General features: G+C 33.0%; 1 protein-coding gene across 1 annotated transcript; it reads left to right on the top strand.

Annotated features, from left to right (window-relative positions):
- Window positions 1-502: 502 nt before the first annotated feature.
- On the top strand, window positions 503-11,359 carry LOC111710870 (adenylate kinase isoenzyme 5). Its single transcript, XM_023485042.1, has 10 exons — window positions 503-1,056; window positions 3,587-3,632; window positions 5,230-5,294; window positions 6,684-6,782; window positions 6,894-6,997; window positions 8,245-8,312; window positions 10,291-10,345; window positions 10,609-10,645; window positions 11,247-11,290; window positions 11,351-11,359. The coding sequence occupies exons 3-10, from the start codon at window positions 5,258-5,260 to the stop codon at window positions 11,357-11,359; spliced, it is 453 nt and encodes a 150-aa protein (XP_023340810.1). The 5' UTR covers window positions 503-1,056; window positions 3,587-3,632; window positions 5,230-5,257.
- The last annotated feature ends 4,016 nt before the right edge of the window (window positions 11,360-15,375 follow it).

Below are 15,375 nucleotides of genomic sequence, written 5' to 3'. Positions count from 1 at the left end.
TTACGCTTACAGTCCCTTTAATAAGGACATGAGAGCTGTTTGACATTTAGAAATAATGAAGGTTAATATCAATACTACTCATTCACTCACTTCACTAGATTCAAATCAAATATTTATATTATTTCACAAGAAACAATTCACGTGGAAATTCCAGGATTTTAAAAGGAATTACGAGATGTTAGCCGTTAGGTACTTTCCTAAAGGACTTTTCCCAAGGACAACTTACCTAGTAACAATTCCTAAAGTGGCAACTTCCCAAATATGTAATTTCCCAAGAGACAATTTCACAAATGTACATTTTTGGTTAGGTTAGCCCTTAGGCGCCGCTGGCTGCAATGAGGGGCCGTGCACTGCGGCTGGGATGGACTTGGGACCTGAGTGCTGCGGCTGGGATGGACTAGGGACCTGAGCGCTGCGGCTGGGATGGACTAGGGACCTGAGAGCTGCGGCTGGGATGGACTAGGGACCTGAGAGCTGCGGCTNAAACCAAAATGATCTGGGATGGACTAGGGACCTGAGAGCTGCGGCTAGAACAGACTTGGAAAGTTGCCGCTTGGGAAATTGCAAATTTGGAAAGTTGACACTTGGAACACCCTTGGGAATTTGCCGTTTGGGAAAATGCCTTTAAGTGAAAGTATCTAAAATTAAATGCAATACTTTTCAGGTTGATTTAAGGTCCTTTGCTACTGTCGACGAAACTTCATTAGCGATCCTTTATTTATGGTTGAAAGAACTAGTTATATACCAGATTCATGACAGTACCATTCAAACCTCTGTCTCAGTAGACATTTAGAGGTCACTATTACAGAGAACCGCAATTGGAAATTTTGATTTAAAAAAAAATGATATCTCCACCATATATTTGCCTAAACAAAGGATTTAGGGTACTGTCGTAAATCAGGTACGTAGCTTTTCAAATGGACGGTCCCATAAATCTAAATCGACACTCCTTTATCATTGATTAAAAATTATATTTTAAAAATGCTGCACTAGGTGGTCGACCAACCTCCATTCAAGCATTTGGGACACCCGACCAACCTGTGATATTTGTACTAGGTAGGTCATATTTGGGACACCCGACCAACCTGTTATAATGTACTAGGTAGGTCATATTTGGGACACCTGACCAACTTGTGATATTTGTACTAGGTAGGTCATATTTGGGACACCCGACCAACCTATTATATTTGTATTAGGTAGGTTATATTTGGGACACCTGACCAACCTGTTATATTTGTACTTGGTAGTTCATATTTGGGACACCCGGCCAACCTGTTATATTTGTACTAGGTAGGTTATATTTGGGACACCCGACCAACCTGTGATATGTGTACTAGGTAGGTCATATTTGGGACACCCGGCCAACCTGTTATATTTGTACTAGGTAGTTCATATTTGGGACACCTGACCAACCTGTGATATTTGTACTTATAGGTAGGTTATATTTGGGACACCTGACCAACTTGTGATATTTGTACTAGGTAGTTCATATTTGGGACACCCGACAAACCTGTGATATTTGTACTAGGTAGGTTATATTTGGGACACCCGACCAACCTATTATATTTGTACTAGGTAGGTCATATTTGGGACACCCGACCAACCTGTGATATGTGTACTAGGTAGGTCATATTTGGGACACCTGGCCAACTTGTGATATTTGTACTAGGTAGGTTATATTTGGGACACCCGACCAACCTATTATATTTGTACTAGGTAGGTCATATTTGGGACACCCGACCAACCTGTGATATGTGTACTAGGTAGGTCATATTTGGGACACCCGGCCAACCTGTGATATTTGTACTAGGTAGGTTATATTTGGGACACCCGACCAACCTATTATATTTGTACTAGGTAGGTCATATTTGGGACACCCGACCAACCTGTGATATTTGTACTAGGTAGGTTATATTTGGGACACCCGACCAACCTGTGATATTTGTACTAGGTAGGTTATATTTGGGACACCCGACCAACTTGTTGTATATGTACTTGGTAGGTTATATTTGGAACACCCGAAATGACTTAACAAAGAAAGTTAGAAGTTAGATGGAACCACTTTAGAAATAACGAATGATTTTAATTATTTTGTTATGCTGCACCTTTGTCTCTAAAAATGTAACTTATACTACTCCATGACTTTTTGTAAACTTTCAAACCCTAGTAATATTCATCATATTTTAAACGTTTTAATATCAATTAGGTGGGGATAATACCCGAAACAGTGAAAGCTAATCTCCTCCTAATTGCTATAACACATTTATACATTATAGTAAACCAAGAAATATACAGTACACATTACACAATATGCGTATTTTGGAATTGGGCGTTCCTGCGAATAGTTCCTTGTAGTAAACAATATGAAAATGGTTGCAGATTTTTTTACCTGAAACATTATAACTTTTTAAAGTATTTATAGCAATAACTATATCTTATCTTATCTTATCATACAATCGTCTCTGTACTGAAGTCTCATATTTTTGGGCAAACAATAAGAATAAATTTTGTTTATGATGTAATTTTAAAAAAACCTTTCGACATTTCGATGTTCGAATGGTTTAGTAAATTTTTAATTCATTACATTAACCAGTTTTTTTTTTCATCCAATGGTTTTATTTTCTCTTTTGCCATTTATTTAAAAAAAAATCTTGTTTTTTTATTTAAAAGACAATTTCTTTCAATTTCTAAATTTTAGCCAAATTTAATTCAGTGACCACAAAAATTAGAGAATTTATTCTGTAAAGTTTTCAAAATATTTTTACACCAGATCGTATTATTTCAATAATTCAGCTTTTTTTTGATAATTTGACTTAATTAAGTTTTTTATCATTTTACTGTCTTAATTGAAATCAAAGAAAGAATTATTTTTAAAATAAATTTTTATTCTTTCAATCTTAATAAAGTCGAGTTAAAGTCGATGTCCATTCTTTTAATTTCTAGTGATCCATAATTCTAAGCAAGGAATAACTCGATTAACTACGGTTAATTAATTTGATGTAAGGACCTTTGTATTAGCAGCATCAATGCAGTTATCCTAGTTATTCTATCTGAAAATTGATTAACTTTAATTATCGGTTTCTGTAACAGTGAGTTGCTGATTTTTGATGCATAGAGAATAATATTAACAATCATTGTGGCTGAAATAAATGGCAATAGGCCTGGTACCGTTCTTAGCCTTTTTATGATACTACAGTGATAACCAGAAAACTCTGGAATAAAAAGACGACTTAAATCTACTCAATTTGTGACTTAAAATTATCACTTAAATGTCGTCTTCCTATTTCAGAGTTTTCTGGTTTTTACTGTAATATAAAAGATTAACTTTTTTGTTGAAAGAAAATTGAAATCTGATGTTTTGTTGTAAAAATGGTTGAAAATCTGGATATATTGTGTAGAGATAAAGTTCAAGGTTTTGATTAATAAATAATTTAAACTTCTAGGATATATATATATCTATATTCTAGTACTATATATATATATATAAATCTATATTCTAGAACTATATATATATAGGAGGACCTGGTTAAACTACTAGGATATATATATATAAATCTATATTCTAGTACTATATATATGTATATAGGAGGCCCTGGTTCAGGAAAAATTACTCACTGTGAACATCTTACCAGGAACTTTACAGTCGCAATCAATCAACCAATTACTAAATTAAACAATTGATTTCATTTCTTATTCTTATAACATTAACAAGATTTAAAATACCAATCAAAAATGGTGTAGGACAAGGATGTAATGCAAGGATAGTTATTTCAGAAGTGTACACATCTTTTGTACTGCAGTGTACTGTCTCTGGGCGGTAATGTAAACACAAAACGGATGTCAAAGTCTGACATGGGATCCATCTTTCATATAAAAAAATCAATGAATTATTCTGGTCAAAGGAAACTATTATGTGAATTATCAAAATTATCAAAAGAACCTGTCAAATCATTCGTTCACCAAAACCATACTGCAGTCCTTCAATTATCATACAGGGAAATTTTCATCTTTCTAAACATCCCAACGAATGATTTGACAGGTTCTTTAATGCCTTTATCCTCCACGAATACTAAACGAACACTGATGCATCTATTATTGTTTCAAATTCCGCCCAAAGAGAACTGGTTTCAATATGTACGCAGAGTATACTCGACCGCAATTAACTTTCTTTGCATTACACACTTGGTGTAGGATATCTTTTTTCATTCTTTTCTGCTTAAAAGAAGTAACATTTATTTAAATATGTGCACATATCAACATTTTATAATGGAGTTTCTTAAATGCTGATAAAATTCTTGAATCTCTGAAAATTGATAAAAAACTAGGCCTAACAATGCAGCTACCCTGTGATTTTTCCTTAAATAAACATTCGAAATTACGTAAGGCTTTGACCGTCACATTTTTTCCCCTGACGAGTTTGTTCTCATATCTAATTTTAACCACAGCACTTAAATGTGTCTGTTCTAAAAGTTAACAAATATTCTTACATAAACTTTGTAGAGCCATTTATTCTGGACTATTTTTGGATAACCTTGATAATGAGACACAATTACGGCTGATTCTAAATAATCTAAAATAATAACTCTGTAATCTAAAACTTTTATTACTTTTTATACAACATTTTCTATATAAATGCTGCTCTATACTCTAGTTTTGCNTACTAAATATATAGATGCTGCTCTGAACAAACCTGAATAATAAATTAATCTATTGAAGACTTGAAAGTCGTTTTTGACCTTAGAAATAGTTCTTGGCATTCATTTGGCAACCTATTTATAGCCAATACTAATGCAAGGAAATTTTTTTCAGAGGTGTAAGCATATTTGTACTGCAGTGTACTGTCTGTGGGTGGAAAAGTAAACACAAGACGGTTGTCAGAGCCTGACATGGAATCCATTTTTACAAAAATAATCTATGAAATATTCTGGTCATAGGAAACTATTATGTGGATTATCAAAATTATCCAAATTAAATACTTCCTCGGATACTAGACTAACACTGATAAATCTATTCTTGTTTACAAATTCCACCCAAAGAGAACTGTTTTCAATATGTACGCAGAGTATACACGACCGCAATTAACTTTCCTTGCATAAGTACCTTGATTATAGCAATGTTTACTTATTTAGATTTATTTAGAACAGCCCTGTATGTTTTGTAAAAGAATTTTTAAACCTTTCACCTGAAGCAGTTGTAAATAATTGATTGTAAGCTGTGAGGTTATTGTAGAGATTTCCCTGGTTACCTTCATATAAACATGATGGAAATTCTTAATCTAATTATGAAAGAAACAGGTAAATTTTTTACAGGCCCATAATTCCCTAACGGAGGGACAATTAAGTAAAATAACCACCCGATCTGCAAAGTTTTATGAAAAAGTTCGCGTATTTTTATCTCAAAAGACGATAAAATTGTGTACAATTGCTTTCTCGGAAAAATGGGTTCCCTCGACCAAATTTATAATGTAAAATAGGTCATGAAAACCGCGGTTAGGTAAAATTCCCTTAACTTCCCTGTAAAATAGTTTTTTAATAATTATTAACAGACAAATATTTCATGGAACAGTTTAAACCAAAATGATGAAACTTGGCGGTTTCTATAGGTCGTGTTAATGTAAAGGTTCACTCCCATTAAATGACTGCTGCACACGGGAAATCAAAGAGGTTTAGAATTAATCCATTGGTCTGCATAAGATGGAGATCAAAACTTAATCCCGAGCTGCATACCACAAAAGTTCTGACATCGTAAAAATAATTACGGAAGATTAGTTATTTTCGTGTTGCAAAAATTAATTGAAAAATGTTGACTGTTTATTGGATTGGTAGTGTCTACATATATTACTATAGTAGAGTTTCCACCGGAAATCTGGTTTACAATTTAGGTCCGGAAATTATCAGCATTATTTACTTTAACATTTAACGTATATATATTGACGTTCTTTAATCAAAATAGTATGTTTGTGAATAACCCTTTAATTTTCTATTTTAGGTAGAAACCTAAGTAAAGAGTTACTTTGGCGGGGTCCAAAAATCTTATATAAGAAAACAATGGAATATGAAACGACATTATAGCAATACTTGTTAAATCACCAATGCAGTGAATTGGGTCTGTTTACATTGCACAATTGCTGTGTCTAATGCTCATTGGAGTTTTTGAAGAAATAAGTTGATTCTAAAAGTCGTCTTCCTATTTCAGAGTTTTCTGGTTATCACTGTAGGACTAAACCCTAAAGCACATCCTATCTTTTTTCTATTCCTAGATATCCAGGACCCAATGCTGATATATTTTCGATTCCTAGATATCCATGACACAATGCTAATATATTTTCTATTCCTAGGTATCCATGACCCAATGCTTATTCATAGATATCCGTGACACAATTCTAATATATTTTCTATTCGTAAATATCCGTGACACAATGCTAATATATTTTCTATTCCTAAATATCCATGACCCAATGCTTATTCATATATATCCGTGACACAATGCTAATATATTTTCTATTAATAGATATCCATGACCCAATGCTTATTCATATATATCCGTGACACAATGCTAATATATTTTCTATTAATAGATATCCATGACCCAATGCTTATTCATAGATATCCGTGACACAATGCTAATATATTTTCTATTCCTAGATATCCAGGACCCATTGCTAATATATTTTCTATTCCTAGATATTCGTGACCCCATGCTGATATCTACAAGTAAGGTGACCGCTACACTCATGTCTATTATTAACAGTCAAGCAACTACCCAAGGATTTTTAGTGTCAGGTAAAAATACCCTGCTTTCATCTAATTATTTATAGAATTTTGCTAAAATTAAAATTCAAGAAAAAATATTTTTAGAAAACATTATAATTTATAAAATTTATTTATTTTCAGGATATCCTCGAAGCATGAGAGATACTAAAGAATATCTTGAAACTGTAGGTCGACTAGATGGAGTGATATTACTCAACTGGACAGAGAAAACTCTTCAAACACAGGTAGATGCAATAGTCAAGACATCTAACCAGCTAGAGCGAGCTGTACAGTACAGTACCTGTACAGTACACCATACAGATTATACCAGGCAAAACGAGACAGTACACCAAATGAACCAGCACTTTTTACAGTAATTCTAGATGCCATGTGACCTTCATTTTCCAAAAATAGAAATTGCGAAGTAACGGAAAGATAGATTCCGTAAATTTCATAGCTTGGCCGGCTTACTAATACAACCAAACATTATACGTTGCGCTTGCAAGTTGCACCCTTATAGTCCCCATATATTCTATGCATTTGAAGCATACAAATATCACGCATCTCTGCCCCTTTAGTTAATGTAAATTCAGCCTATATGAAGCATAAAGTCTGACCGCGCCAACCTTATTGTACCGGCTAGTCCTATCCCTAGAACTAGGTACAGTACAAACTAGAACCGGAAAGGTTGACCCGGCTCGGAAATTCAAATGTACTACAGCTGCCCGTAATATGTGCCTCAAATATTGCATAATATAAAAATTTGAATATTCTCAAAGTTTGACTTGCTCAGAATAAATAAGCTTTATTAATGTAACAAATTATTTTCTTCTAACATAAGTTATATTATGTTTCATCAACAAACCCTTTGAAGAAGAAGCTGATTACTTGCCTCAAACTTAAATCTTCTATTTTTACAATCTGAAGTCGTAGACCTTACAAATGTCAAACAATGAATTTTGCAAGATCAAATAGTCAATCTATATAATAAAGCTCTTTGCTCATATACAGTGATAACCAGAAAACTATAAAATAGGAAGACGACTCTCAGGTTATAACTTTAAAATGAACATGAGACACAGAATTTGTGCAGTGTAAACAGACCCGTTCATTTAAATTAGTGATTTCATAAGTGTCTCGTAAAACTATTCACCTCTCCTTCATTTTTTTAACTTTCATCGTATCATACGCCGCATAAATCTAAAGTTTTCAGGGACCTGGACCAGACAGCCAGATATTGAGCTCTCCGGGTTTCCCGGCACTGTAATAATCATAGAATTCATCAATGTGTTTTTAACCCTTGTAAATGTATAATTATGTGCCTATGGCCTTACTGACGCGCAGCACGTACCGGCCGTCCCCATCCTATGTTACGTTTGTCCCCGTTTTCTATTTGATGGCGCGGTCAGACTTTTACCGTACCCGGCCTGGTAGATGCTTATTTGACCATCCCCGCTATAGCTTGGTGTGAAATCATTTTCTTTTATTTTAGATCGAGTATGGAGCTAAATTCGGTCAAGTTGTTTACGATGTTGCTAAACTAGAACTTGCTAATTTTAGGAAAACACTCAATCAAATACTTTTAATTGTTTTTAAACTTGCTAAATTGGTCATAACACACTGCAAAAATATCTTTTATTTGTTTCTGTAAAATAACAACGTGTATTCACTCTGTATAAACAGGTTTTTTAACCAATAGACGTGAGAAGCAATATAAACAGCAAATAAGTAGAAATATAGGGTTACCCACAAAGGCTGATACTTCTGCAGAGACGACTGTACGGTATTTATACTTTCCTTCTTCTTTATATTCACGGTTCAATGCAACTTTGATAAGTTGTTAAACAAGCCATTCAAAGATTATATGTAAGGAAGACGACTTAATTCCCCCTGAGGATCGTCATTTTCTACAAGTTTTAGGTCGTCTTTGCAGTCTCATCCTTTGTGAGTAATCCTGTATTAACCAATTGGTCAATAAGGTAAAACGCAGCGTTAATAATTTTTCTAACAGGGCAGTGGCCAGTGACTTTGTAAAGCTGTACATGTAAGAAATTAAAGATTCGAAATGCACCCCCCTCCCTCACTCCTAACTCTTAAATTATTATTAAATAATTAGTAAAATAAATCCAATATTATGAAGTTAAAATTAAAGATCTTTTGATTTTAATGATTTTATTAAACCATTATCTGCACGGTATCAATCTTACGGCAAGAAAAAAACTTTTTTTTTGATGGGTCTAGTGTACATCTAGTGTACATCTAGTGTACATCTAGTGTACATCTAGTGTACATCTAGTGTACATCTAGTGTACATCTAGTGTACATCNAAACAAGCAGCGGGATTTGGGACTAGCAAAAAGAGAAAATCCAGATCAACTAAAGAAATAAATTTGAAAGATTAAGTAAAATAAATCCATTATTATGAAGTTAAACTAAAAGTTCTTTTGATATAATTTTTATTAAACCATTATCATGGTATCAATCTTACGGCAAGAAAAAATCTTTTTTTTTTGATGGGTCTATTGTTCATCTATCTAAGCCTTGAATAAATTCGTTTTAATTTCAAGTGACCCGATTAATTTAAATCATTCACAAGGTACCAGTACAAACGTCGGGCCCACAAACGTCGGACGCTACAAACCTAAGACTTACAAACGTCGGACAGTACAAACGTCGGACCAGGACAAACGTCGGACTAAGGAAAAAAAATAATTTGAATTTTAATATTTTTTTTGTATTAAAAAGCTATTTCCGTTTATTGACTGGTCTAATAAAAAAGAAACTGAGTTCTTTGCCAATAACTCAAATATTCTCATCCCTACCTTTTCAACCTGGTAATGGTACTTTCAAGCTTAAATGGTTTTATCTTATAGATTTTATAGGTTGAAATATTAAAGATATAGACATTGAAAAATCAGAGTTTGTGAAAATTGAACTCAACTCCTTTTTGGTTTGTTGTTTTATACAGTGCTAACTTCGAAGGATGAGAATTTATTCAGTTGTCTTTGATTTTCATCACAATAAGTGAGTGATTTTTAATTTATTTCTTATAGCAATGGCATTTTTTTCATGTCTGACGTTTTTCCTTAAATATGTACCCGTCCGACGTTAGTACCAGTCCGACGTTTGTACCCGTCCGACGTTTGTACCAGTCCGACGTTTGTAAGTCCGACGTTTGTACTGTCCGACCTTTGTAGCATCCGACGTTTGTGGGTCCGATGTTTGTACTGGTACCATTCACAAGGAACCTATAGCTTGAAACTTTAATAATGTGGAAGATAACGTCTTTTTTTAAGCTTAAAAAGTTATTAATTCTGTTAATTTCTCCATGTGTCCAAGTCACTTTGTTGAGAAGCCATAAACAGAAATAATCTGTTTTTCAAAAAAGAACTTGATCAGAAAAGTTCTTAAGGATACTGTTGTGAATCAAACATGCTAGTGCTATTTCAATAAAAGGTCATATAAAATTATGCTTACAGTCCCTTCGAGTTGATAATATTTAAGAAAAAAATCAGATTAGTTGATTGAGTGATTTTAGACAGCATGTTCTTCCTGTAGCAGAATACTTTGATTATAAACATTTGTTATATGTGGTAAGTACAGTACAGTACAGTACATATATGTGGTAAGCACAGTACAGTACAGTACATATATGTGGTAAGCACAGTACAGTACAGTACATATATGTGGTAAGCACAGTACAGTACAGTACATATTTGTGGTAAGTACTGTAAAATACAGTACAGTACGGTACAGTACAGTACAATGCAGTACAGTACATATATGTGGTAAGAATAAGAAACTCTTTTTAAAATCAAATTATTTTTTTTTTAATTTATAAAAAAATATATTTTAGATTCCTGGCGAGCGAAAACCTGAAAATGTTTATACAGGAAAGGGTTTAAACAATAGAATTGATATGTTTTAAAAGCTAAATACATAGATTAATAACAATATATACAGATAGAACACTAGATGTCGTCTTTTCAAGATTTTAGTTTTTTCTTCTTCACAAAAACCCTGAGGCAGAAGCCCAAAGGAGTTCCGCGCAGGCAGCGTTAAATTACAAAAAAGAGAGAGAGAGCATACGCATACCTCCTTTTGGCCTCTGTCTCATGGTTATTGTGAACTAAAAGACGACATCTAGTGTTCTGTCTGTATTGTTATCTATGGCTAAATATAAGTCGAAACTGTTGTGTTGTGATCAAGCATTGCAAATCTCCATGTTATGCAGACGGATAAATGTGATTCTTTAATTGATGGATCAAGAATTGACCCGGAAATTTAATAGTGCCCACATTGAATATCGAGATTAAGCATTCAAGATTAGTAATATCCACAAAAAAGTTTCCACGTCAGATATTTTTAAAGAATCCCTGGAACCAGTTGGAAGCATTTTTTTCTCAATTTGCCCAATAAGGGACCGAGCGCTGCGGGCTGGCAAGTGAAAAAATAAATTGAAAAAGAAAACATTTTTTAACTCTATTTTGTCAGATTTTGTTTCTGTGTTCAAAAAGATTCTTTCATCAAATCATAAGGTTTGTCACAAAATAATTTTATTTTTCAAGATGCTTTTATATTTATGATCACACAATTAGGCCAATTAATTAATCATATTCTTTTCTAACAGTTTCAAAATGAAAACTTTCTAGAAAACCAGATGTTTGATTATTCTCTAATGTTATAATATCCTTTTTAACATTAAAAGTATTATTATTTTTATCATTATCATTATTACCATCAACATGATTATCAATATCAGTATTATTTATATAAAAGCGACAATATCTTTAAGATGATTGATCAGAAAGGGGATGAATTGCCATCTTTGATGAAAGGGTGATTTGAAAATTAGTTCCCTTCAAATCAAAAGTTTAAAATTGACATTTTGTTTTGAAAACTAATACGATAAAATTATCCCGTGATAAGTTAAAAACAACTTATTGAGCCTTTACAAATTACCAAGTGATAAAGGAAGAATGTATGAAACAGACTTTGCAGAGTGGTGGTACAGTTTCCTTACCTCCTGTTGTACATGATCCACCTAGACCTGTACATAAACATTGTATATGGATTGTAGGTAATATACTTTTATTCTGTACATGATCCACCTAGACCTGTACAGCGTACATGATAAAACTGATGTACAGTGTAGATGACCGTCCTCCGCATATGTACATTGTACATACATTTTCGTGCTATAAGAGTGATATTTATGAAAATAAAAATAAAAATAGTGAAAGGTAGTGTATGCCTAATTTCTAGTGACTGTTAATGCAAACATAGCAATGCACGATTCACAACGGTACCTTTAATAGCTTTGTCTGATTAAGTATGAATTAGATATCAATGTTCATAATTTTAGAAAACAGTATATTTTCAATTGTGGCTTCTCCACAAAAGTGACTTGCGCAATTCTAGAATAAAGACAATATCTTCCACATTATCCCAAGGGTACTGTTGTGAATCGGGCATTCTCATCTTTGCATAGAGTCTCTTTAAAAATTCTCTTTAAAAAGCCTTTTGATGTCAACAATTTCTTTGCTTTTATCAATCTCATTATAATTAATTACACCTTTTCCTGAATATATCACACACATTATCTCTGTTAATTAGGATACTTTTCCTGAATATACCACACACATTATCTCTGTTAATTAGGATACTTTTCCTGAATATATCACACACATTATTTCTGTTAATTAGGATATTTTCCTGAATATATCACACACATTATTTCTGTTAATTAGGATACTTTTCGACTTACATCACAAAGTGTATATAAATAAATATTGATGGGTTCCGAACTTTTTTTCTTTCCCCTCTGTTTAAAATTTAAAAATCAAGAATTACAGGGACTGTATGCTTAATTTCAAGTGACCCTCCATACAAAGATGACAATACTAAAGTCAACTATGTGGTATATACTTGGTCCTGTTATAGTAAATAATCTGTAAATTATTCAGGAGGACCGGGGAGTGACAAGCTTGCTAGAGTGAATAAGATACAAGAAGATCATCCAGCTTGGAGAGTTTTACACACAGGTAACATACAGGGTTACCCATAAAGAATGAGAATTGAAAGACGACCTCAACTCTTTAAATTTGACTATTCTGAGGTTAAATTAAGTCTTCTGCCTTGAATAAAGCCTGGTTATGGCTTAATCAATGATCAGGCAAAAAGAAACAAGCTTACAGTTGCAGGGAATCATAAATATACGGAAACAGGTAGCATAAATATATGGAAACAGGTAGCATAAATATATGGAAACAGGTAGCATAAATATATGGAAACAGGTAGCATAAATATATGTAAACAGGTAGCATAAATATATGTAAACAGGTAGCATAAATATATGTAAACAGGTAGCATAAATATATGGAAACAGGTAGTATAAATATATGGAAACAGGTAGTATAAATATATGTAAACAGGTAGCATAAATATATGGAAACAGGTAGTATAAATATATGGAAACAGGTAGCATAAATTCTATACAATCGTCTCTGAAGTCTCTGTCTCTGAAGTAACCCTGTATATACAAGAGTTACCAGCTTGGAGAGTTTTTTTTTACATAGGTAACATAGATACAAGAGTTAATTACAAACAAGCAACATATGTAAGAGTCATCATGTGTACGCTCTTGTGATAGAGTGTGACTAAAATCATTTATCTTGAAAATCTTTCATTTTTTCTTTCTTTATTTTATCAAACAAAGAAATAAGTTTTGTCAACAAATCTTTAATCAAAACTCAGATTGAAAAATCTTAAGATGTTATTTCAGGGTTAAAGGAAATAAAATTAAAGTGAACCCAAAGGAGAAAGTCAAGAATAAAAAACTGTTTATTTTTAAATATACATTTGATGTTTGAGTGTGAGTGGGCACTGTGCTGACTAAAAGGGTTTCTGCAAAACAAATAGTCAATTGCTTTCTCGGAAAAATGGGTTCCCTCGACCAAATTTAAAATGTAAAATAGGTCATGAGAACCTCGTTAAAGTAAATTTCTCTTAACTGCCCTGTAAAATAGTTGTTAGTAATTATTAACAGACAAATATTTAGTGGAATAGTTTAACAATCAGACCTTAAAGATGCCATCCCAGGGACCATACATGAGGCCGATACTTTTGAGTGGAGTATCGTTATTTTTGGACGCTTGATCTCGATATCCAATGTTGGCACTTTTAGATTTGAGGATAAAGACTTGTTCCATCAATTATTAAACCTAAAATCTGTTCTTACTAAACATAAATTATGATATCTGACCTGAGCTGGGAACTTAAGAATGGATAACCTTTAATCACAACTAATTAATCTGAATATCCACTGTAGAAACTTTTCATTTTAGCCTTTAATCCACTCTTTTCTCTCTTTTTGGATATCCCTACATTGTTTTCTCCAATGACAGTGTAGAAATATAGTTCGTAAATTGTATTGACCAATGACAGCCTTGAAAATAAATTAATTAATCCGTGAAGAAAAATATTTAATAATACGTTTGAGATTCTGTTTTAACCAATTCTAACTAATGTATTAATAAAGAAATGGATGAGAAGTTAAGTGAAGGCCCTTCCAGTCAAAAAAACGAATAAATCTGGCGTTCCTAGAATCAAATTTGTTGATCTAAATATTTAATCTCTAGAATAACTTAATTTCGAGATTATGTTAGTCCTGAGATTAGCAAAAAGAGAGGATTAAGCGTTAATCCTGATATCCAACATTCTAAAGTTTCCAGCTCTGTTCAGATAAATGTTCACTCCCATGCATTTGAACGACTGCTGCACACGGGAAATCAAAGAGGTTTAGAATTAATCCATTGGTCTGCATAAGATGGCGATCAAAACTTAACCCCGAACTGCATACCACAAAAGTTCTGACAACGTAAAATAATTCAGGAAGATTAGTTTTATTTTGTGTTGCAAAAGTTAAATGAAAAATGATGACTGTTTATTGGATTGGTAGTGTCTACATATATTACTATAGTAGAGTTCCACCGGAATTCCGGTTTACAATTTAGGTCCGGAAATTATCAACATTATTTACTTTAGCATTTAACGTATATATATTGACGTTTTTAAATCAAAATGGTATGTTGTATCAACATTTAATTTTCCTATCTCGGTAGATTCTAAGTAAAGAATCATTTTGGCCGGGTCCAAAAATCTTATACCAGAAAACAATGAAATATGAAGACGACATTATAGCAATACTTGTTAAATCACCAATGTAGTGAAATGGGTCTGTTTACACTGCACAATTGCTGTGTCTCATGCTCATTGGACTTCTTAAAGTAATAATTTGGTTCTAAAAGTCGTCTTCCTATTTTAGAGTTTTCTGGTTATCACTATAGGACTAAACCCTAAAGTACATTCTATCTATTTTCTATTCCTAGATATCTGTGACCCAATGCTGATATATTTTCTATTCCTAGATATCTTTGACCCAATGCTGATATATTTTCTATTCCTAGATATCTGTGACCCAATGCTGATATATTTTCTATTCCTAGATATCCGTGACCCAATGCTGATATATTTTCTATTCCTAGATATCCGTGACCCAATGCTAATATATTTTCTATTCCTAGATATTCGTGACCCAATGCTGATATATTTTCTATTCCTA

The sequence above is a fragment of the Eurytemora carolleeae genome, unplaced genomic scaffold, assembly GCF_000591075.1.
Source record: "Eurytemora carolleeae unplaced genomic scaffold, Eaff_2.0 scaffold1077, whole genome shotgun sequence".
Classification (NCBI taxonomy): Eukaryota; Metazoa; Arthropoda; class Copepoda; order Calanoida; family Temoridae; genus Eurytemora; species Eurytemora carolleeae.
The sequence above is the reverse complement of the archived record's forward strand: the minus strand, read 5'-3'. Positions and strand labels throughout refer to the sequence as shown.

Coding starts and splice junctions, on each gene's coding strand:
- LOC111710870 (XM_023485042.1), top strand. CDS start 5,258: ATGATGGAAATTCTTAATCTAATTATGAAAGAAACAG. Junction 6,783..6,893: donor CCAAGGATTTTTAGTGTCAG/GTAAAAATACCC, acceptor ATTTATTTTCAG/GATATCCTCGAAGCATGAGA. Junction 10,346..10,608: donor ATAAACATTTGTTATATGTG/GTAAGTACAGTA, acceptor AATATATTTTAG/ATTCCTGGCGAGCGAAAACC.